The sequence below is a fragment of the Suncus etruscus genome, chromosome 5, assembly GCF_024139225.1.
Source record: "Suncus etruscus isolate mSunEtr1 chromosome 5, mSunEtr1.pri.cur, whole genome shotgun sequence".
Taxonomy (NCBI): domain Eukaryota; kingdom Metazoa; phylum Chordata; class Mammalia; order Eulipotyphla; family Soricidae; genus Suncus; species Suncus etruscus.
This window is the reverse complement of record NC_064852.1, coordinates 129,049,385-129,073,717: the sequence shown is the minus strand read 5'-3', so window position 1 is coordinate 129,073,717 and position 24,333 is coordinate 129,049,385. Positions and strand designations below refer to the sequence as shown.

The window sequence follows — 24,333 nt, the reverse complement described above, 5'->3', positions numbered from 1 at the left end:
AGTGGTGCTCAGAGATTATTCCTGGCAGGGCTTAAGGGACCCCAGGTGATGCTGGGGATTGAACCTAGGTCAGCCTCATGCAAGGCAAATACCTTAATCCCTGTGTTCTCAGTCTTAACAAACCAGTTTTCTAGGAAATAGCTTTATATATACATATATGTAACAATGTTTGAAATGAGCCAGATATGATAAAAAGTCAGAGAAGGGGATTGGAGCGACTATAATATTTGGTAAAGGAGCCTAACTTGCATGTGGGCAACCTAGGCTCAATCCCAGGCACTAACATATTGTCCCCTGAGCCCTGCCACGGGTGATCCCTGAGTATAAAGGCAGGAATAAGGTTGAGCACCACCCACTTTGGTCCAAAGTCTAAAACAAGCACATGACAGAGAGGATGCTTTTCATTTTAACATACTAAAAATCTAGACAGTAATTCTATTTTTTACTCTACGTCTGTATACATATAAATTTTATCAAAACTTTAAAATAGCATCTTAGGAAATGTTTCTTTTTTTATGGTAAAGAGCTAGTTGGTGGATTTTTATATCTTGAATATTCTGAGACTCAAGGTGGCAGGAGAAGTCACTTGCTTCACTTCTGCGGACTCTGCCTGCCTGTACCTGAGTGATAGAGAGAACATGAGAACCACCTCTAATCCTCTAATAAGCTGTGTGGTCTTCAGCAAGGGATGTAGGGGCTGGAGAAATAGTTCAGCATGTAGGACACTTCCTTTGTACAAAAGATTCAGTCCCAAGCCTTCCAGGAGTGATCCCTAAGCACCATTAGGTGTGGCCCCAAAAATAACCCAAACAAGTAAATTCCCCTCTATCTGGATTTCTCCATCACTAGCACTTTTTTTAAGCACATTTTTTCAAGGAATATTCATCTCATAAAAAAATGGCTCAGAGCTGGGGAGTGGGAGGGAAATTGGGGACATTGGTGGAAGAACCTGGTGATGGAACTGGCTGTTGGAACTCTGTAGGCCTGAAACTCAACTATGAATAACTTTGTAAATCACAGTACCTTAATAATAAATTTGAATACAATTAAAGAAAGAAAAAATAAACCAGATAGATTAAAATAAAATGCTAGGGCCAGAGCTCTATCACAATGGGTAGAGCATTTGCCTTGCACATGACTGGTCCAGGTTCTATTCCCAGCATCCCATATGGTCCCCTGAACCTGCCAGGAGTAATTTCTCAGTGCAGAGCCAGGAGTAAGCTCTGCGTGCTGCTGGGTGTGGCCCCATATCCCCTCCAAAAGATATATTAAAAAAAATGCAATCAAATCCCCCTGCCTAACTAAATAGAAATTAAAAAAAAAAAAAAGAGGTGTTGCTTTGTGATCAAACTAAGCCACAGGCTGCTGCTATACCATTTCACACTGGGAGATTCACACTGGGCATCTGCTTTACCAGCAGCTCTGAGTAATCTCTATCTGGCTTCATTCCTCCCACAGTCCTGTGGACTTTACTCTGAAAACCCTGGTCCAGTACTTGTTCCATTTTTTTCTGGCACTCAAGACTGGTAGCGCAGGAGCCCAGCAATGCACAGGCTTTTGGCAGAGGTTCTCTGGGAGCAGGTAATACTCTACTGTTGATAGGACCTATTCAGGCTTACTGGACCCTGAAAGGTCAGCATGGCTCTCAATAGTGGTTAAGGAAAGTGTCAAGGAAAGTGCTCCCTCACAACTTGATGGCTATGGACAAAGAGTACCTAGAGGGGCACAACTGGCCAAACAATGGTGCGTCCTCTGTTACAGTATGAAGGATAAGAATGATCAGACTCTGTTCCAGTCTGACTTGAGGCTTCTCCACAGCCTGTGCCTAGAACACTTCTATCCGCTTATAGCAGTCCCTGCTGTCCACCATCTCCCTGGTCGAGGATGAAGTTTGGCTCATATTAGCTGCCAGGCAGTCAGTCTGCAGGTTAAAGAGCTGGTCCTCTAAGAAGGCGCCCCCAAGGCCATACTGCTCTTCGTGGAGACTCATCTCTTCATGGGACAAGTGGTTTCCTCCCATAACAAAGTCTGCAAACCTGAAAAGGATTTAGGGGCCTCTTTTTATTGCTTTAAATAAAGTGACTGTTACCACCCAAATGTTTCTTTGGAAGATAACATGTTCCCGTGCTATTTACCTTTGCATCGACAGAGGATGGCATTTACAGAGTGGGTGTCAAATAGAAATGGTTGGTAGGATTCTTCCCAAGAGACTTGGGGAAGAGCAGAAAAGCAGCCAGACATCCACCCTGCACTCTGCCAGCCCTCCCAAACTCAATTTGCTAGCTCCTTCCCTTCACTCATCTTTCATCCTCATTCACTGAGATTTATCATTTATTCATTATTTTGGCTTGGTGCTACTCTTCCCCCTTCAATCTTTAATTCAAGGGCACTAGGAGGATGAGCTTTGAAAGAGAGAAGTGGTGTCAGGCAGAGACGGGATCCTTGATGAACTTTTAAATAAATGATCCTGCACAAGAGAAGCAGGGACACCTCCCACCTCCACTTTTCCCTTCTTACTTGGAGGTTACTTTATGGATTCCCCTAGAAAGCACATCCAGTGACTACTGGTTCTGGGATCTAAGTCAGAACACTGAGAAAGGATCACGGAGAGCTCCCCATGGTCTATACTGGCCTATCTTGTTCCCAGAAACTGTAACCCGGGTATGGAAAGGCAGCTGGGCCAGGCTTACTGCTTTGGGGCCTGGAGCCTGGATACTACCAGCCAGGAAGGGAAGTCGGGTCCTCGACAGGCTCTGCGCAGCTCCTCCAGGGCACGGCTGGTCTCAGCATCTGCCTGCTCCCGGTACTCCTCTTCGGTCAGCAACTTCACCTGTGGCTTCCTGTTTGCTAGCCATTGCTTCATTTTCCTAAAAATTGCAGCATTCTGTTACTGGTTTCCTGGTCAGATCTGATCCCTCAATTCCATCCTTAAAGCCTTCCCAGCATCACCGGGCCTGAGCAGCACTGCAGTTTCAGGTCTTTTCACTGAATTACAGGCCTGAGTAGCCAGGAAATGCCACTTGGAGGCGCTGGGCCTCCTGAGCACTGTTTGGGAGAGGTCCCCCCACTACTCTGATAGTCACAGTAGTACTTTATACCATAGCATTATATCACTTTTTAGAGTATTGCTGTACCTTTTCATTTGGGCCATTAGGAAGGAAGTATTTAATCTGAGCCCACCAGTACACTGGCCTCTTCCTGAAACAGCCTAAATAAAATCCTAAGGCTTCTTGCAGCAGCTTCTGATAGAGATTGTTTGTTTTGGGGCTAGAGAGATAGCACAGCAATAAGGCATTTTTTTTGTTTTTGTTTTTGTTTTTTGTTTTTTCACGAGGCTGATCCAGGATGGACCTAGGTTCAATTCCCGGCGTCCCATATAATCCGAGCAATTTCTGAGCACAGAGCCAGGAGTAACCCCTAAATGCCTCTGGGTGCAGCCCAAAAGCCAAAAAAAATTTTTATTTTAATCAGTCAGTCACAGTGCACCTGGTTCCCTCATGTGTGGCCAGTGGCTTTCCCTGCATGCTAAAGAAGCCAGCCTCTGGTGTGTCTTCTTTTGGGGACCCCATTCACACAGCAGCTGGATATGTGGGTTCTCAACTCCACCTAGTGGTCGATGACTAATCCTGGAGAAGGAGTTAAGCAAGTTTTTACTTGACTTCCTCAGGAGGGGCTCAAGAGTAGAATTGCCTTCCCCAAACAGGCAAGTATTAAAATCCTAGTAAGACTAGTGATGAAGATATGATTTTTAATATATATGTATTATTTCTTGAAAAAAGGTGGGATTTGGGGGTGTTTGAAGTTTAACTTAACCAGAATGCCAATTCTTCCTAGGAAGTTTGGCAAAATACTTACTTTATGGAGTTGGGGGACCTGAAAACCCTTTTCTATTCCTATTTTAGAGACTGTCTGGTGGCTGGTTAGCTGGGTCAGGAGATCAATGACTCTTATTTCCTCTCTATTTCTTCACACCCAGCTTGATGTCAGAGAAAAACCCTAGCCTCTGAGTACAAGACTTTAAATGTTTTTTAAATTTTTGGTAGTGCAAAGATATATGCAAGACAAGTGCTCTACTGCTGAGCCCCATGAACTATGTTCAAGGCCTTGAACGGAAGACTTTGGGGCACATCTTGGCATTAAGTTTATTTACTCACTGTGTGAAATGGAATGATTCCTTAACTTTGCTCATAAGAGAGAAATAAATAAAAGCAATCACCAGTCCACAAGCCTACAAAGGACCCAAGCCAAAGTATCTAAATGTCTGACTCTGCCTCCTGTCAGAGGGGGGATCTGGGGAACCTTGTCACTGCACCCAAGACAACTGATCCCACACCTGCTATATATAAGGAATCCATCCTGTTATGTAAAGGAAGTCTCATATCTCAATTCTAGGAACTTCCACCACAAGCTATCTGCTAGAAGGCAGATAGGCAGAAAGCAAAAGGCAGGCAGAGAGGCAAGCTGTGGGCCAAAACTGAAAGAAATCTCTCTGATCTGAGATCTTTATTGGGAAGAGTAGGATGACCCTCAGGGGTGGAGAAGAGGTAGGAGCAGGGTGCCAATCCATAGGTTCTTCCTGCCCAGGTGGGACAAGCATATGCAGAAAAGAAATATCCTGAATAGACTGAAAATTGGTAACTCCAACACTGACACTGGTGAATTTTTAACCTTGCCACCTTGCCTCAAACACAGCTCATCAACTATAGGTTACCAGTCGCCTATTGCACTGCCCAGTATACTTCAGAAATATCTAGTTACTCCCTCTTCCCACCTGGGCCTCTTGCCCTCCCAACTCTGTGCCCTCATTCCTTCTTGCCTATCCCTCCGTGATGTCTGCTAACTGGCTACTGCCCACATCTGTGACAGAAGACAAACGGCCCATATTCCACCTCTTGATGCATGTTTTTGTTTTCTGTGGACTTTTTTAAGCTTGCATGTATTTTATCCCCAATGACATTCAGTGCCAATATTTTAGAAATCATCGTAATTTACATTATAACCCACATTTGTCCCCAGCTCATCTAGAAAACCAGACTTGGCAAAGTATGGCAACATGATAGCAATAGGCTCAGCTGAGTGGGAGCTAGCCTATAAGAGAAATTTCTTTGTGGTATATCTCTCTCTCTCTCTCTCTCTCTCTCTCTCTCTCTCTCTCTCTCTCTCTCTCTTTCTCCTCTCTCCCTTCTATAGAAACATTTGCCTCTGACTCAGAAAGGGTGACAAGAAACAGAGCTTTCTCCTGATCCCAAACAGAGGAGAGAGAAAGAAGAGATCACAAAGCATTGAGAATGGAGTTACCTCAACTTTCTCTATACTTTCTTTTGGAGGAGGAAATGATCCCATTCATCAGTAATGGGGTTCCACCTAGCTGTGCTCATGGAACCATGTGGTTTTGGGGGCCAAGCCAGGTCTTCCTGCATGCAGTGCAAGCACCTTACCTGCTGTCTTATCTCTCCACTCCACCTTTTATTTAAGGTTTAGGCCTTAACATACAACTTATAAGAAATGAAAGGCCTAAATGTGAAAGTACCTTCCCCACCAGTCATCTGTGATTCATTTCTGTTCCCTAATTCTTACCTCAAAAACACAAGAAATATTTCTAAAACTATCTGGATGGACCCTGAGAGAAGAAAATGTAAAAAGCAAGAGAAAACTTGGGACAATCCAGAGCCCACATAATTTTGTTCCTGATTTCCAGGAACTGTGTAGTTTGTTACCTGACAAACAGACAGCGCGACTCTGAAAGATGAATGTGGCAATAGAGATTAAATATATGCAACTAAAGCAATCCCCAACCCCAACAATCAAACCGGACCTCAAGACTCTATTTCCTAGGAAGAGGAGAAGACACGTACCTCCTCAGGTGACTGAAGGCCTTCCATGGGTAGTGCAGGCCTTTGGATGCCAGCAAGAGGCCGACTGTTGTGAAGGCGAACAGGCTTGCGGAGACTCCCCAGTAGACCAGAAGCAGGGAGAGGAGCTGCAGCGTCCACGTCAGAAGAGTTATGCTCCTCGGATCTACCAGAGGCCCGTGTCTGTAGCAAACAGCAAAGCTGAGAGATCCAACAATGAAGATATAGCCTGCAACATAGAAGAAGGCATATGGGAAAACTTAGCAGAGCTTCACATGGAGGCCAAAGTGACAGTAACGCTTCATTTTCATTTATTTTTTCTTTTCCCAGTGAGGTGGGGTTAAAAGAACATCCCAGGGCTTAGCTGGGATGTGAGTCTGGCTAAGTCAGTAGTTGGCTTTGTAGCAATTATGGGTGTTGGGTAATAAATTATGATATTCTACAAGTATGTGTTTAGAAGTTCAGGGTCCGATATGGGCAAATGCTCTCCCGGTAGGTCTGGAGCAGAAGAACAAGCCTCAGCATTTGTAAGTTGGCTATGAAACCTATTTAAAAGGGTTTGACTTTCTGGTCACAAAAGGAAAATGTCATTTTTCAGGGAAGAGATCAAACTGTCACCCTTATCATCCGGTTCTGAGACTCTGGTTCTCAGTCCTCAATGTCACTAACAGAGAAACGATCAAATATTCTATTCTGTTAGGAATCACTGTAAAGTGCACAATGCCCCTTATACATGGCACTAAAAGGTTTTATTTCTATGTAGTAAAAGCCTCAAGGTATAATTTCCAGTTTTCAAGAAATACAGAGGGGAGAGAAATGAAATTGCTCCCTATAGGAATAATCAGAGAAATTCAATCATAAGACTATAACTGGACTTATGGACTTAGTTTGGACTCTGGCACATTAATGATGACAAAAAGGAACTGTTTCAGAGTAAAAGAGACTTACAAAAAAAATAAAAGGTGTGAGATGTTGCTCTGGACGACATCTGACTTTGTACAAATAAACCATCTAGAATATTTAGGATGGAGGGGCTGAGAGATAGTACAGTGGACAGGGTACTTGCCTGAAATGTGTCTAACCCGGATTCAATCTCTGGCACTACATAAAGTCCATCAAGACTCACCAAGAGTGATCTCTGAGCACAGAGTCAGGAGTAAGCCCTCAGCATTGATGAGTGATGCCCTCCAAACAGTAATGTTTAGGGGAGTTCTAGAGCAGGGGTCTCAAACTCAATTTACCTGGGGGCCGCAGAAGGCAGTCGGGATGAGGAAGGGCCGCATAAGGGATTTCACAAAAAAAAAAGTCCTCAAACATCATTATTAACAGTTTTAATTATTTCTTCTGGACATGAATAGAACATTGAGTGAAGATCATGAACAGTTCTTCTGAACATGACATCTTTTGCCTATTCCTTGCTGCCAGAGACTTGACAGTGCTTCTCACAAATCTGAACCACATTTGGCTTTAGAGAAGAAGCAGTTGAGACCCTCAGTATAGCTTGAAGATGATCATCATTAAGTCTAAACCTGTACTTTGACTTCTTGAAGTTCAATGTGGAGAATAACTTCCCACAAATATATGCTCCCAAAAAGGCACATGGTGCGCTTGTACATTTGGGAAAGCTCAGGGAAGCTGGGGGGCAATTCTCTCAAAAATTGCCCATGCATGTCTGCTTTTCCACTAATCTCCCTGAACTTGGCTTTGAGATCAGAGTTGCATTGCAGGTTAATGAGCTCCATTTGAAGCACAGGAGGGGCATCTTGCACACCAAAGAAAAAGAGGTCCACAAAAATTTGGAAAGTGGCTCTGTGCTTTTGAAGTCTGCAAATCTGTGATCAAATTCCTTCTGTAGCTTAAAAATAGCATCAACATATTTCTCACTACTGAATGGTATGCCTGCATCCACAAGTTCCTTGCATGCTGGGAAATGGCAAAGGTTTGTCTGAGAGAGCTGGGATTTCCATAACACAAGTTTTGTGGAGAATGCTCTCACATTGTCATAGGCATCACTAATAATAAGCTGCCCCGGGCCTTGTAACACCTTGTTTAGTACATTCAGCTTATGTGTGATGTCAACAAGAAAAGCTAAGTCCATGAGCCATTTGTGATCACTCAACTCAGAAACAGCATTCCCATCTTTCTCCATGAAGGCTTTCACTTCTCTCAACTCAAAAAATATTTTCAGGACATTCCCCCTGCTGAGCCAACTTACCTCAGTGAAATAGAGCACATCTCCATATTCTGACTCCATTTCCTCTAAAAAAGCTCAGAACCTCCTATGCTTTAAGCCCCTGGATCTGATTTGGTTGATGCATTTCACAACAACAGACATCATATTGTCACACAACAGGCATTTATTGCAAAGGGCCTGCTGGTGGATAATGCAGTGAAGAGCAATGGCTTTCTCTACACTCTCCTCTTCAAGTTTTTTTTGAACAAGTACCACCAGTTCATTTTTCCTCCCTGTCATCGATGGCGCTCCATTGGTTATTATTCCAACAAACCTCTTCCATGGCAAACCTGCATTCTCAATGGCATCACACAGATGCCGAAATGTCTCATTAGCGGTGGTCTGGCCATGCATTGGAATTATTGTGAGCAGCTCCTCTATCAATTCAAAATTACAATCAATACCACAGACATAAATTGTGAGCTGCGCAGTGTCTGTTATATCTGTGCCCTTGTCAAGAGCAACTGAGTATGCATCAAAACATTTGGCTATCTCACACAGTTGATGACAAATGTCACTTGACATGTCAGAAATACACTCTGACACAGTGTTGGCAGAAAGGCTGATTTTGCTAAACTGACCTTTCTTTTCCGGACAGATAATACTTGCAGCCTGTAACATGCATTTTTTTTAACAAACTCTCCTTCTGTGAATGGTTTCCCTGCCTTAGCAATTATCTCACTAACCATGTAACTAGCTTCGACTGATGCAACATTCTCTTTGGTTGCTTTCTTGAAGAAATCTTGTTGCCTCATTAGACATGCTTTAAGACTGGCAACCCGCTTGGCTCTCTCATTTCCTTGATATTTTGCACATTCCTCAGCATGTCTGGTTGAATAATGGCGTTTCAAGTTGTATTCCTTGTGCATTGCAACTTTCTCTAAGCAAATAAGACATGTGGGGATGCCCCTGTGCTCAACAAAGAAATACTGCATCTCCCACTTTTTCTGAAATTGTCTGTGCTCATCATAAATCTTTCTCTTCACTGCAGGCTTTGATGAAGTCATGATGAAGGTATGACAAAAATCTAATTCTGTAATAAACTTCTCTCCCTTAGGCCTCTGATAATGCAAGGGACAGCGAGCAGGAGCAGCGGAAATGACGTCTGTGCTAGGTACAAAGTATTCGTGATTATTCGCTTACCGAATATTCGCAATAAAAATTGCATTAGTAAGAAAAAAATCACAAAAAATCGCATTAAATATTTGCATACCCCATACGGAACTTCTTGGGGTATGCGAATGTTTAATGTGATTTTTTTCTCACTAATGCGATTTTTATTGCGATTATTCGGTAAGCGAATAATCGCGAATACTGCGATATTTGAAGGCCGGCCGCGGGCCACAAAATGTTGTACTGAGGGCCGCAAACGGCCCGGGGACCACGAGTTTGAGACCCCTGTTCTAGAGAGATCATACAGAAGGATAGGCTCAACCCTTCACACCACATACTATGTACCCCAAACACCACCAGGTATGAGCCCTGAGCACAAAGCCAGTAGTGAGCCTGAGCACCATCTGGTAAGGCCCAAACCAGTCTACTTTAGCCACAGAAAAAAATTATTTAGGAGGAGATAGGGCTATGGGCCCAAATTACAGAGTAGCCTTTGTATGCATGAGACCTGGGCTTGAACAAGAGAAAGGGAAGGTGAGAGAGATGAAGCTGGGGGGGGGGGAAGAAGGGAAGAATGGAGGGAGGGAGGAAGAAAGGGAAGGAGGAAGGGAAAAAGGAAGGAAAAGAAAAAGGAAAGAGGGGCCGGAGAGATAGCACAAAGGTAAGGTGTTTGCCTTGCCTGCAGAAGGATGGTAGTTCGAATCCCGGAATCCCATATGGTCCCTTGAGTATGCCAGGAGCCATTTCTGAGCATAGAGCCAGGAGTAACCTCTGAGCACTTCTGGGTGTGAGAGAAGAAAGAAAGAAAGAAAGAAAGAAAGAAAGAAAGAAAGAAAGAAAGAAAGAAAGAAAGAAAGAAAGAAAGAAAGAGAAAAAGAAGTAAGAGGAAGGAAGGAAGAAAAGAAAGAAAAAGAAAGAAGGAAGGAAGAAGGAAGAAAGAAAGAAAGAAAGAAAGAAAGAAAGAAAGAAAGAAAGAAAGAAAGAAAGAAAGAAAGAAAGAAAGAAAGAAAGAAAGAAAGAAAGAAGAAAGAAAGAAAGAAAGAAAGAGAAGAGGAAGAAAAAAGAAAGAAAAAGAAAGAAGGAAGGAAGGAAGGAAGGAAGAAAGAAAGAAAGAAAGAAAGAAAGAAAGAAAGAAAGAAAGAAAGAAAGAAAGAAAGAAAGAAAGAAAGAAAGAAAGAAAGAAAGAGAAAGAAAGAAAAGAAAGAAAAGAAAGAAAGAAAGAAAAAAGGAAGAAAAGAAAGAAAGAAAAAAGGAAGATAAGAAAGAAAGAAAGAAAGAAGAAAGAAAGAAAGAAAGAAAGAAAGAAAGAAAGAAAGAAAGAAAGAAAGAAAGAAAGAAAGAAAGAAAGAAAGAAAGAAAGAAAGAAAGAAAGAAAGAAAGAAAGAAAGAAAAGTTTAAGAGTCAAGGATAGCTCAAAGGGCTGGAACACATGCTTTGCATACAGGGGTTCCAGTTCAATTCTCAGCACCACATGGCCCCCCAAGCACAGCTGGAAGCATCCGTGACCAGTAAGTAATCTGGGAGTAGCACCAAGCACTGCTAGCACAGTATCAAAGCAAAATGCAGAAAGAACATTTAGGAGGGTTTTTTGTTTTGTTTCATTTTTTGGTCATACCCTATGGAAGTTCAGGGGTTAATCCTGGCTCTGTGCTCAGAAATTGCCCCTGGCCGGCTCTGGGACCATTTGGGATGCAGGGATTCAAACCACTGTCCATCTTGAATTGCTTGCATGCAAGGTAAATGCCCTATCACTGTGCTATCTCTCTGGCCCCAACATTTAGGAGTTTTAAACACGGCCTGGTAAAGTGAGAGATGATTTTACATAATTATCAATTTTCTTGATTTACAATTATTTTAAAAGTAAAATGCTTTTTAAAAATAGATGTATAATGAACTACTTAAGGGGTCAAAAATATTCATGCTATCTAAAATGTACTTAGCATAAAAAGGATAATGAGCTAAACAAAATCTTCAAACAAAAGCCTTCTTGCTTTATTTTGGTCATGTGAATTTAGAATGAGAAAACCGGGGCTAATGGGGTTAGGACAAAATAGATTCAACCATTCTCCATTACTTCCCAATTAAAACTGAAGAATATTTCAGAGTCGTACTTGTCCAATTACTTTTTTCTGAAAAGCCAAATCTCATTATTATTAGTCATTTATATTTAAGCTTTCTCACCTTTGAGATTGAATAAAGAAAAAATTGAATAAGGAAAAAATAGCCAGGCATATTCCAGAGAAATTCCTTTATTACAAGCTATTTGTGTGCCAACAGCATTAAAACTATCAGTTAAAAACATATGGAGTCAGATGAAAGGAACATTTCTTTAATGGTCATCAGTATAAAAAAAAAAAAACTAAAAAAGTGATAAGAGGAAAATAGTTTAAAATAAAACTAAATGACTCGAACCACCAATCTATAACTATAATATATAAATCAATATTGTGAGGTAGGGGATGGGGTAGGGATTACAAGCACTTGGAATGCACTTGCCATGGACTTGAATTGGGGCTCACATACTCAAGCCACATTCCAGGCTCAAAAATAAAAATTTTTTAGCTGAGTCTCTTAATTCAAAATGAAAGCTGAGATGTCAGAGAAAGAAATAACAAAAGTCAACCTGCAGTGGTACGTCTTACCTTTCTTTCCCAGTAACAGAAGGCTATTTCCTTAATTTACCTACCTAAGGAATATACTTTGTGTTCATTAGACAGCACCTTCGGATCTTCCATCAACTGGCTCCCAATATACACTGAGGCAAACCAACAACCAATCATTAGAGCCACAAAGGAGCTATACTGTGTGTGGAAGAAAATAACACATTTTTTTTTGTTTGTTTCATTCACTCTCATCAAACGGAAAATAAATACACTCTTTGTGATAGAAGCTTCCAAGTCAAACAAACAGAAGTCAATTGAGAATTCTGAGTCTCCCTGGAGGGTCCAACACCGCAGCAGCCAACAGCGCCACCAACCGGGAACAGGCGGGACCGCACCCTGGATTCCTCAATCACCTGCATGCAGTTCCAATGGGACAAAGTGCTTTAAAGGATGAGTCTATCTCAAAGTAAAGTTGGTGCTGCCAGCTTCAACCACAGTATCTGGATCAGCATAAGAACACTTATTTAACTGCTATATACATAGAGTCTTAGAGTAAACGGATTTCAGGGAACTATTTATGATGAAGAAATTCCCTGATATAGCTAAAATTGCTATTCAAGGACCCAGAGATGTATAACATCATGAAATGGCTTAGCTCTGTCACGAGGAGAAAAACATTTCACTCAATACCTTATCAGCCCATCACTCATATAAAAAAACACACCTAGAGAATAAAGGGGTCCCCAAGAAGGACTCATGAAAGCTTAACGTTTGCTATTTATAATAACAAGTAGGATCTTTAGAAAAAGACAAATAAACCTTAAAACTAGCCTAGGCAGTCTGGAAATACAGTTTAAGAGTTTTTATAATCAACATTAATTCATCTCCATGAAATTGTGGTTTCTCCCTTTTTAGTCACTTGCACAGGGCATGCCTACCTTAGGTATGAATCTCCTCAACAGCAGCAGGAGAAAGACCAATGTCATATGAATACCAAGCAGAGTCCCCAAAGTGTAGTAGAAAATGCGGCTTCTGTCAAGACAAACAGATAAAAGACTTCTAAATACAAAATCACACCTCTGGGATTAAAAACATGTTTCACCTGACAACAGCAACTATAAAAAACAGCAAGGAGAAAGACTCAGAGGCAATTATAGGTACATTTTATATGCTTTGAAAAATGGGGTCTCTATTTAGAAGAAATGGCAAGTGCCTTCCTACTAACTCAAAACATGAAGTGGCCTTATATGTCTAGAAGACATAATAGTTTTGGAACATTCAATATGCCTCAGGCACGTGTTGGAAAACTGCCCATGCATTATAGCTGCCTGTGAAATTATACCTGTTTAAATTTTACAGTGGAGGCCAAGAAAAACCAGAAAGTGCCAAGACCTTTACCAAATTAGTATCTATTAATGGAGCTTTCAGCCTGGTCTCTCTGAGTCCAAACTCTACTCTTTGGAGGTAACATAAGTCATGTCAGTTTTAAAGACCACAGATAATATTAAATACAACTGATGACACTATAAGGAAAGGCAAGGAAATGAACCATGTCAAGAATAACAAGCTAGGAAGCAAAGTACTACTTGAAAGAGATTCTGTTCTCATGAGACAAGTTATAGAAAGAAGATATCAGGACAGTATATTTTTACAGGAATCAGAAGTTAAATTCAACCTTCTGTATCAGAACCATAAATGTGGGAAGTCACTCCAATAGAAGAGAAAGAACAAGGTATCTGAATTCAGGTATCAAAAAAGCTGAGTATGGGGACCAAAGAGATAGCTCAGCAGCTTGCATACAACTGGCCTCAGTTCGACCCCCAGTATCCCATATGGTCTGCGCACAGCCTGCCAAGTTTAAGTCCTGAGTACAGAACCAGGAGTAAACCCTTGGCATTGCCAGGTATGGCATCTTCCCCAACATACCCTCCAAGCCCTCCAAAAAAGCTGAATATAAAAAAAAATCAGCCCTGACAAAAACTAGTCATGTGATACAAGATCTTGATTTTTTAACCTAAAATAGTAATAATAATAAAATCCCATGTAGTTATTAAGAAAATAAAACAATGCATATTATCATGAAAGTTTCCTAACACACATATACATAGACACTGTGCTGTAAGAATAATTATTATTGGTTTTAAAGGCCTTTTAATCAAAAACTATGATTTACAAAATCTAAAAGACCACAAGCTAGCATATGAGGAGAAAAGACTTTGTAGTCTTTCTGATTCACCAAGTTCAGAGAGTAAAAGTAAGTACTTACTGACTCAAAGTTTTCGCATAAAAGAAGATGAAAATGCCTGCCACAAACATAAGGAAGAGTCTAAAATCCATAACTGGAAAAAAAAAAAGACGAAATACAAACAATGAAGATTCTGCAGAAGTATTTTAGTCAAAGACAAATGACCAAAATGTCCATAAAAAGTGGAGAGAGTCAAGGATAAAGAGACTTACTGTTCCGATTCACACTGACGATATAGTGAAATTCCCTCCTGACAGGAGTCACGGAGAAGCACATGGTCTCCCCATATGGACTAATAGTCATTGTTTTTTTTCTAGATTCCTTTGGCATCCAAAATTTATGAATGATACATTTGATAACAGAGAGAAAGGACTCCGGATTTAAGCAATTGCGGCTTTCTGTGATATATACAATATTGAACAGACCTGAACTGGTAATTTCCACCTACAAAGCAAGAACAAACAAATTCATATATGAAAAAGTTAGAATTTGGGATAAGTGTCTTCTTCTTTGGGGAGAGGGGGGACTGGTTTCCAGCAGTGCTTGAGGATTACCCCCAGCTCTGAACTCATGGATTATTCCCAGCAGTGCTTAGGGAATCCAAGTAGCAATGGGATAGAACCCAGGCTCAGTCCCCTAACCACTTCTTCAGCTCTGTCTAGAGCAGCGAAAGTGAAGAGTGCAGTAGAGTGAGGTCATGCAGATGTGCATGGTAGACTACTGATCCCAGAATGAACCTCCAGGTGTGTATTTAGAACAAACAAATGCTGGATTACATACCCTTTAGAAAGTGGGTATTTCTTCCCCTGAGCTGTAACTGATTCGACTCTTCTGGGATATTATTACAGCTAGGGGACATATGAAAAGGTTGAGAAAGAACATAGTTGGTGGCAAACTACTGGGTTATAAACACAATGAGAATGTTGTTGTTGTTTTTTTAACCTTTCCTACTTGTCTACTTTGATGGAGGAAGTACTGCTCTGTGGACTGGTTGATAGCATCTAGTCCAGGCTCTTCCCCTGGCCTGCTATAAAGGAGAACCATAGCCCACCAAGTCACATCTCACCATCAAGCACTAGCTGCAAAGCTGAGCAGATGGTGACCACCAGGGATCACTAAATGGCAACACAGATGAAGCCTTTGGGCATCCATCTTATTTCCCTTCTATGTCTAGAAGTTGGGCCTGGAAAGGGAATGATAGGAGCCAAAGTGACAGTACAGCGGGTAAGGCACTTGCCTTGCACACAGGCAACCTGGATTCAATCCTTAGCATCCTAGAAGGCCCCCCAAAGCCCACCAGGAGTATTCCTGAGTGCAGAGCCAGGAGTGTGAGCACTATTGGTTGTGTTTCCTGATAAGGAGGGAGGGGTCAGGGAGGGAGGGAAGGGGAAGAGAAAGAGGGGAAGGGAAGGAGAGGAGAGAGGGAGGAGAGGAGAGGAGAGGAGAGAATCTCAGCACCAGGCTATACCATGCTTTATTTACATGCTGCTCACTTCTGCACAAGCTCCTATATCACTGCTGCTCCCTCCTGCACAACTTTTATGACTTCTCAGGGATTAAATAAGCACATACAATGGATTTTTCTGCTATGTTGGTCCCCCAGTCCTTTGATGTCCACCCCTTGGCCCCACCCTCCTCAGCCAACCACTAAAGCCCACACCCTCGGCTTTATGGGTGCAAGCTCTAGCCCCTGTCTGGGTGCATTTCCTGTGGTTCATGGGGTAGTGCCACCTAACTCTTCATCTAATCCCAAGAAGCCCACACAAATCAGAATCTCACCTTGATGCTCATCCTTGATGTTCTCAGACCTACTGGGGATGGCGAGTGGGGAGGAATCACCCCAACTTGCTCAGAGGGCCCAGGAGCCACTCCCAGTAACACAGACAACAGGGCCTAGGGATGTGGTGCTGTAAGGGCCCTGGGATGCTGGAAGCCACCAGAACTATATAACTGGCAATTCTCAGAGGCCTCCAGGGCTGTGCTAGGAGACAACATGGTACCAGGATTGAGCTGGAGTTGGATACACACAAGGCATGCACCTGAACCCTTTTAATATTTCACCCCATGTCCTTTATTTCACTAAATTCCCTGATTGTATAAATCACTCCCTTGCTTGTTCATTAATTCCTTTCCATCCCTCTTGCTTTATCTAGACTCTCTGTCCATCCCACTTATGTGACCTCACTGCCCAGTGCCCAGGAACAGCAAACAGCAGCAAGGTATGAATGCGGACCAGGGAGTCAGGACACCCTCCCAGTACATGCCACTTGTCATTCAGCTCCTCTCCAGCAAGGATTTCTAACTCCTCTATCATCAATGCCACATCGCCTCATTAGGCTGCACCTGAGTCGGGTGATCCTTTCTGTTTCCTTCAATGTGACAGCAATCAAAACAGAACACTGACCTACTCTGAACTCTGTTCCCCCCACTTATCAACATCTATGGAAATGAGCTCTGCTCCCTGCCTCATAGATTTATGTTTGGCCAGTCCTCAATGGGTACATGAGAGTTGGTCCACCTTTGGTGCTAATGGATGGCCCACAACTCTCTCTCTCTCTCCTCTCTCTCTTTCTCCCCCCTTTCTCCTCTCTCTCTCTTCCTCCTCTCTCTCTCTTCCTCCTTCCCCCCCCCCTTCTCTCCCATCAAAAGACTATCCAGTTATCATCCCCCTTCTTTTCCTATGGCAGTAAAATCCCCTCCCCCTTTTTTTGTTTCTGAGTCACTCTTGGCAGCGCTCAGGGGTTACTCCTGGCTCTACACTCAGGGCAGGCTTGGTTGGGGGGGGGACCATGTGGGATGCCAGGGATCAAACTTGGGTTGGCCGCATACAAGGCAAACAACCTAACTGCTGTGCTATCAATCTGGCCCACTAAAAGTCCTTTTAAAGTCAACCATGGCTAAAGTCCCCAGGTGCCTCCCTTCATTCTCTGAGAGGGCAGTTCAGCCATAGCCAGCACCATTATTTATGATTTGTTTGTTTGATGCTAAGGGGCTGCTCCTGGGTTTGCACCCAGGGATCACTCCTGGTAGGACATAGGGATTCCATAAGGATAGAATCCAGGTCAGTCATGTTCCAGGTAAGTGCCCTATCAGCTGACAATCGCTCCAGCCCTGAATAGTAGTTAGTGTTGTTTGATCATTCTCTCCTCCTTGTTATACTTTCCCTGGGAGGTTTCCAGAATATCTTCTTCATTATTTACTCCTCTCTCTCCTCCACTGCTGCCTCCAGTCTTCTTAATATAAGGCTGGCCCATAATCCATGTGGATTCTACTTCCTTCATTCAACTGCATCTTAGTCTAAAGACTTTCAACAGCATCTACATGGATCACTGCTTAGTTTTCCCAAGCAGAAACACAGCAAAGACAAACTAAGTTATTAGTAAAACTGACTGCCTAGAAGTTTTGGGTAGGCATGTATAAGATGGAGGAGTAAGACATATCCAAGAATACCTCTGTGCAGAGATTTGACTTTTGAGCCCCATTATTAATGTTAATATTAATAATAATTAATAATACAAATTATAAAAATCAGCCTGGGCTTTATTATGTGTAAAAATTTAAAAATTTAATTTTTGAGCTCCATTATTAATGTTAATATTAATAATTAATAATAATACAAACTACAAAAATAAGCCAGGGCTTGATTGATTATGAAAACTATAAAAATATATGAATATAAATATATTTCAGTGAGGGGCTGGAGAGATAGCATGGAAGTAAGGCGTTTGCCTTTCATGCAGGAGGTCATCGGTTTGAATCCTGGTGTCCCATATGGTCCCCCGTGCCTGCCAGGAGCAATTTCTGAGCCTGGAGCCAGGAATAACCCCTGAGCACTGCCAGGTGTGACCCAAAAACATATATATACATATTAGAAAAAACCTAATGGTACTTCAGATATCAGAATCTATAGTTTTCACAGACCAGCAGAAACAGATATATATGCAGGTATATAAGTGATAAAGATATTCCTTTTTTTTTTGCTTTATTTTTTAAGATATTCCATTTAAAAAACCCACCTAACATTCAATGCTCCTTTGAAAAATATTGAAGTTCAGATTGGATCTCAGATTTTATGAGTGTATGTCGGGGCTGGAGTGGTGGTACAAGTGTATATCGGGGATAGAGTGGTGTACAAGCAATAGGATGTTTGCCTTGCACATGCTATCCTAGGATGGACCACGGTTGAATCCCTCCGCGTCCCATATGGTCCCCCAAGCCAGGAGCAATTTCTGAGTACATAGCCAAGAGTGACCCCTGATAATCACCATGAGTGGCCCAGAAAAGCAAAAAAAATAAAATAAAATAAAATTGTGTATGTTATCAGTAATGGTACAAATAAACATCTTGCACCTTTGATACAACATTCTAAATGTTTCCCCAGCCTAGAACCCTCTTTTCCCAGTCACCTCTAACTCACTGATTTGGTAAAACTTTTTGTTCTTTTTTTCCTTCTGTTTTTTTTTTCTAGTGAAACTTTTTAATGCCACCTTTTTGATGAGAACTCTCCTGGCCCCATTCTTTAATACAACCCCTTGAATCTCCATTCAATTACTTTACTTCTTTCTTGTCTCATTGCATAGACTAATTTTATAATATTTTTCTCTGTTACATTTATTGTTTATCCCACTCAATTCTACCTCCAAAAGTAACATCATATCTATTTTGTTCACTGATGTATCCTAAGAACTTAGAATAGTTCCTGACACTTAGGTCCCCCAAAAATATTTTTACCGAATGAAGAACTAGATTATTTACAGTACTAACTGGGACATACCTGAGATTATAGGGTAACTCCAAATTTCCACAAACAGAGGCTAGGAACAGCATAACTGCGGAGTGGGCAAGCTGTTGTCTTTTGATATGTCTAAACAGCACATATATTCTACTTGCTAACATAACTTATTTGGAGTGGTTTGGGAAGGGCTAATGAAGAGATAGAAAGTTAATAGCTCATCCTACACAGACCCCCTCCACCTTGAGTGTATGGGACCCCCAAGTTAGCTTCCCTACTGAGACACAGTTCTATGCCATACAATGCTACTTTCATTCTGGAAATAACGTTTTAATTCCCTGTTCCTAAGACATGTTTGAAACTAGACTCTTACCTGCAGAGTAGACCAAATGTACTTCCACTCCAGGTATGAATTTTGATGGTAACAGAAGCACTTGAACTCTGAAGTTTTAATTAAATCCACATCCTTCAAAGCTTTACACTTTAGAACAGAAAGTTCATTATCTGTCCAAACCAAAAAGAGACAAGAGATTACAATTCTGTGTCAATATTTTTATGACATATAAGAGCACAAAGAACAGATGCCTTCTGCAGTAAAGGACAGTAAGAGAAGGCAGCTTCCTGGATAAAAGGAAAAGCGAGGGAAGCACAGAGAAACAGACAAGTCAGGGGGTAGTGGGGACAACTGTGTGAAGTCCACAGAGCTGAGAAAATGATGGAAATGGTTCAGCTATTCAAAAGGCAGACACAGTAGTGCGCCATTGCAGCTAGAGCTAAGCTCTGGTCCCTGTTACTCGAAGGAAGGGGACTTCAGGGCCCAAGCAAAGCACTGAGGAATTGTAGCTTCAGTTATCAATGTCTCAGCAGAAAAAAAGGGTTTAACTAAAAAAAGAAACTCTATTAAGATACAGGTAGATCAACAGGGTTATTGATTCTTCTCATTAATAAGGTACTAGGAAGTTCCTAGCAGAATTAGCCCTATTTATGAATTGGAAAGCAATGACCTGGTGGTGTCAATGGAGCTACGAGAGGTGGAAGGACAACTGCTTCACATCTGTGCCTGTAGGGAGAAAGTATGGGTATCCCATGAGCCCTCCCTCACAGCCTCTCAGTTAAACCCACTGGGATGCTAGCAGGCAAAATAGTCCAGGGCAGGCAGTCCACAGAAGTAAACTTCTTCCAGGCATGAAGCAAAGACAAAAAGGACACAAAGCATGGGTGCATAGATGAGAAAGCACCAGCTTCAATTAGGAAACCGAAGGAGCATACTATAAGTCACATGAAGTACAGGAGGGAAAGAGGACAGAAAGCAGAAGAACCTCTTAGCAGGGGCTGTGGAGCCATCTAAATAGGACCAAGCAGGAGGGAGAGAGAAAACTGATTAGAGAGCACTTGAGAGGTGGAATTCACAAAAGTGGGTGAGTCATCAGTCAAAGAGGACTCAGACAAGATTGGCAACATGCAAGCTATGCAGGGAGGGGACATATTCACTATGGACACACTAAGCTTCAGTCAATTGGGACCATGTGAAAACAGGTAGGTCGGTAGCACAGGAGAAATCCAGCTGGAGAACCCATGATATGGGTCTGTTTGCAAAAACAGATGTGATCTATGCACTAGAGAGACGTCATATACTATATATAAGTAACATAAAACACAAGGCACTATCACACACAGACCAGAGACAGGTGCTGTGTTCCCGAAGGTACATCTGGTAAATGCCACGAAAAAATCATAAATGAATGGGATTCGTTTGATTATGCAGCGACTGTTGCATTTGAATTGGAAATAAAGTGATGGGAAAGGAATTCGGATGCGAGACAGGTGTCACCACGACAGCTGCTCCCAGGAAACGAGAACGGGGGACCTTTATGAGAAACGAGTTTGGAGCTCAGCCCCCCAACACTTCTAAGGAGAGTTGGTCCAGACCCTCCAAAATCTTTTCTGTTTCTCCAAAACAACCTGAAATGAAACTAAACAATGTACTGCAGAGTTGTGAAGAACTGGGTAACCAACAGTAATACGAGTCAACCTTACATTTTTTTATACATTTAACTATCAACTTCACATTTTTACAACTATTACATCTACAGAAGGAATAATAATAAATAACTCCAGACAGGCCATTGGTATTAAGCTGGGGAAAAAAGTATACACAATGGTGTGTGTGTCTGTGGGGAGGAGGGTTTCTATGAAAAAATCACAATCCCCAGAATACAAGTACATAAAAACAGGGTTCTAGGACAGGAGGGAAAGCTGGGAGTCAAACCCACAGCAGAGACCTGGGTTCTAACAGCAGACCCTAATTACAGTCCTCTGAGCATAGCTGTGACCTGTAAGCATGGAGCCAGGAGCAGTGGCTTTAGAACTAGTGGGTATAGATAGTCCCAGAAGAAAAACAGGCTGGTTTCTTGCAGCCTGTTAATGCAGGCCAGTTACCCAACGATCCAGTTTCTTTCAAGGTGACACTTGACAAATCATTGATTCTTAACACTGGGAGGAAATGCATATGCTTTAAAATATGCATGCAAATCTGCAGATTTTAAAAGCCGGAGGCACAAACGTAGGAATCCAGGTTAAGAAGGCCAGAGAGAGCTCAGCAGATAACACGCCTGTCTTCTGAGTATAAGGTTGGGAGTTGTGACCCTAGAGCTGCCTGCACACATGGAGAACAGTACAACAGTCCGGGCATGTGCCCGTGAGCTTACCAATTAAAGCATGTGAGCTGTGGTGAGCACTGGGCAAGTCCCAAGGTGAGCTTCCCACCCACACACACACACCCCATACAAACCAGTACACCAGCCAACCCTCAAAACATCCACAGAAGATGGGGGGTAACATTAAGAATCCAGGCCAAGAGGCAAGCTTCTAGAAGGCAAGAGAGCCAAGCTCTCGAAGCTCTCTGTTAAATAAAGGACTCTTAAAATTAAAGGGCCATTTCATTTGGCAGGGGCTATTTATAGAAAAGAGCCTATTTATAGACAAGGGAAATGCAGGCACATTGCTCCCAATGCACAAAGCAGCCAATGTTGAGGAGGAATCTGGGTGCAGCTGTAATGCAAACAAGGCCTAGCCCTGAGCAGCTGCACAAAGAGAGGGCACTGCAGGGAGAGAGAGCTGTAGGAAATAATCATTCCCCAGAAGGCTGTGCAGAGCCAAGAGTATGAACAATGGGACTGGATAATATGAATACTTTAGACATGAGGCTAATGACCACAGCAGTGGATTAGACTTGCTTTCTCCTACCAGGTGCTTGTTTTCTGCATCCGTGCAACCTCAGTGGGGTGCTGGAACAAGATTCCTAAGCAAGAAGTCCTTAGCAAAAAAGGGAAGAATTTCACCAACTGGAAAGAGAGTAATTTTCAATGGAAAGGGGAAAATGGTGAGGAGCATGAGGTCTTGGGGTTACATCCAGTCCCATACAAATCCCAGAGAGAGAGAGAGAGGACTGTGATTTGTCTGCTGCATTTTAGCTTTACATTTTTAATAAGTCACATTAATAAGGATCTACAAAGCACATAAAACTCAAGCAGAAACCTGGTGGCTAATTGAGATGGTGGTGTGAGATATAATTATGGACTGCATCATATCATCTGCATAAAATCACAAAACGGAAAGGAGAGAAAATTCAAAGATGATTATTCATTTCAAAGCATTAATATTTATGTCCACAAGGGTGTATTTCTGAAGACTCTGGGTTAGCGTATGTTCCGAGAGAGACTATTCTCTGATCGCAGTTATGTGACTCCAGGAATCCTAATCAACAGCAGTGCTCATGAATCCTTAAAACCTGCTCTGAAAATGAGAGAAAGAGCATATTTGTAACTTCCAGCGGGTTTTATAGACTGCTTGGAAACTGTTTGCCCAGTCCTAATAGGAAGTAAAGTTGAACTCACTAATAATCACAGAAGGGACTGTTTACAGGGGTTTTTCTCTTCTTGTCCCCCCACTCCTTCCTAGCAGCCTCCGCTCCTTCAAGACCTACCAACAATTGCTAGCACTCCTGTCTCCTAAGTCTAAGGAAATATCCCTTTGTGGGACCTGAGTTCTACAAGCAAATGCTGCCTTCAGAAGAAGTATTGTTCCATTTGGGTTAAGATAATCTTACACTGAAGAGGGAAGTCATCATTACCCTGCCCCCACCAACCTTGACGATGTCCCACCCTTAGGGAAGTCATCACTACTGCCCCCACCAATAACTCGTATTACCTTGGCAGATGTCCCGCCCTTAAGGAAGTCGTCACTACACCATCCTTCCCCCTCCCCCTTCTTATGCTATATAAGAAGGAACGTAGAATGCCACGTGGTCTTTTGCCTCTGTCCTGTTATGGACACGCATTTGACTCTGACCGGCCAGAAATAAAGACCCCACTTGAGCTTTTGCCTGAGTAATCATCTCTTCATTTCTCCCTGTCGGAGTGTTATCTGGACTGCTGGACCTTTCATTGGCGAGCCAGCCAGGAGTCCTTGATATGCCCGGAGCGGAGTGGTGAAAAGACGACTTGGTGGGTTCTAAGCAGTGTGTCCAGTGTTGTTGGTTGTAATTTAATGTGTGTTGAAAACTAGCAGTATATCGTGTGTTGTTGGTTGTGATTTGATGTGAGTTGGAAATAGAAATAGAATCAAAATAGGGAAATGGTTGTGCGATCGAGGGCTTGAGAGTCTCCACTTGACGTGGATTCTGGGTGGAATTAAGAGTTCCCTACTCGATGTGGAATCCGAGTAGTAGCAGACTTTGTGACTGAGGGTTCGAGTCCCCTACTCGATGAGTAATCCAAGTAGTAGCAAGCTGATGGGCTCTGGTGCTATAGGTCATGACCCTGGAGGCGCCCCAGGCGGTCGTTAAAAGCAGTGGGAAGACGTTCCCAGGCTGCTGGGAGAGGTTGTCTGCCTGTGATTTGTGGAGCTCAACCAGCTTGGTTGTTATTGACATTGCTGTCTGTCTTAGATTTATTGTTGCTATTTACAGTCGAGAATTAAATCTGTGAATTTTACAGTTGTGCCTCTGAATGTCCCTTTGATTCCTCTCTGACTGCCTCCTTTATCAGGTCAGAAATTGTGTGTTTAGCTGGTTTTGTTATTCTAGGGACATGGCGGAGGGTGATGAAGATTGTAAACTCCAGATTTCTCAATGACCATCGGGGATACATTTTCCCTGGAGAATTTCTGGACTTTGCAATCACCCAACTTTCCTGCCATGTGTTAAGACCAGAAAGAAACGGGCTAACTGGCTGCTTTTTTAGCTGGAAAAAAAAAAAGTGCTTTTTAAACATTCCAGCCTGAAGGAATTCACCAAGCCCCCAGGGCAATGGCTATTGTCCTCCCGGACTCACCTGGCTGTAAATGTGGGTGTACGCAAAGTAAGCCCAGTGGGTCTTTTACATATCAAAGAAAAATTTAGCTAATAGTTTTGGAAGTCAGGAAAAAATGTTTGAGTGTTTAAATTTCTAACTTAAAGGTTTCTTAAAATGAACAATTGGAAATAAAAGATGTTGCAGATTATTGTGGTTGGCCTTTTTTTTTTAACAATATTGTTGACTTTGTGAATGCATGTT

General features: G+C 42.3%; 1 protein-coding gene across 1 annotated transcript; it reads right to left on the bottom strand.

The window, feature by feature from the left end:
• Nucleotides 1-1,825: 1,825 nt before the first annotated feature.
• On the bottom strand, nucleotides 1,826-23,711 carry NEMP2 (nuclear envelope integral membrane protein 2). The gene is made up of 9 exons (XM_049772926.1): nucleotides 23,513-23,711; nucleotides 19,152-19,282; nucleotides 14,259-14,490; nucleotides 14,068-14,140; nucleotides 12,740-12,833; nucleotides 11,885-11,999; nucleotides 5,856-6,081; nucleotides 2,691-2,867; nucleotides 1,826-2,036 (listed from the first exon to the last, which is right to left on the bottom strand). Exons 1-9 carry the CDS (start codon nucleotides 23,709-23,711, stop codon nucleotides 1,826-1,828), a joined length of 1,458 nt encoding a protein of 485 aa, XP_049628883.1.
• Nucleotides 23,712-24,333: the final 622 nt, after the last annotated feature.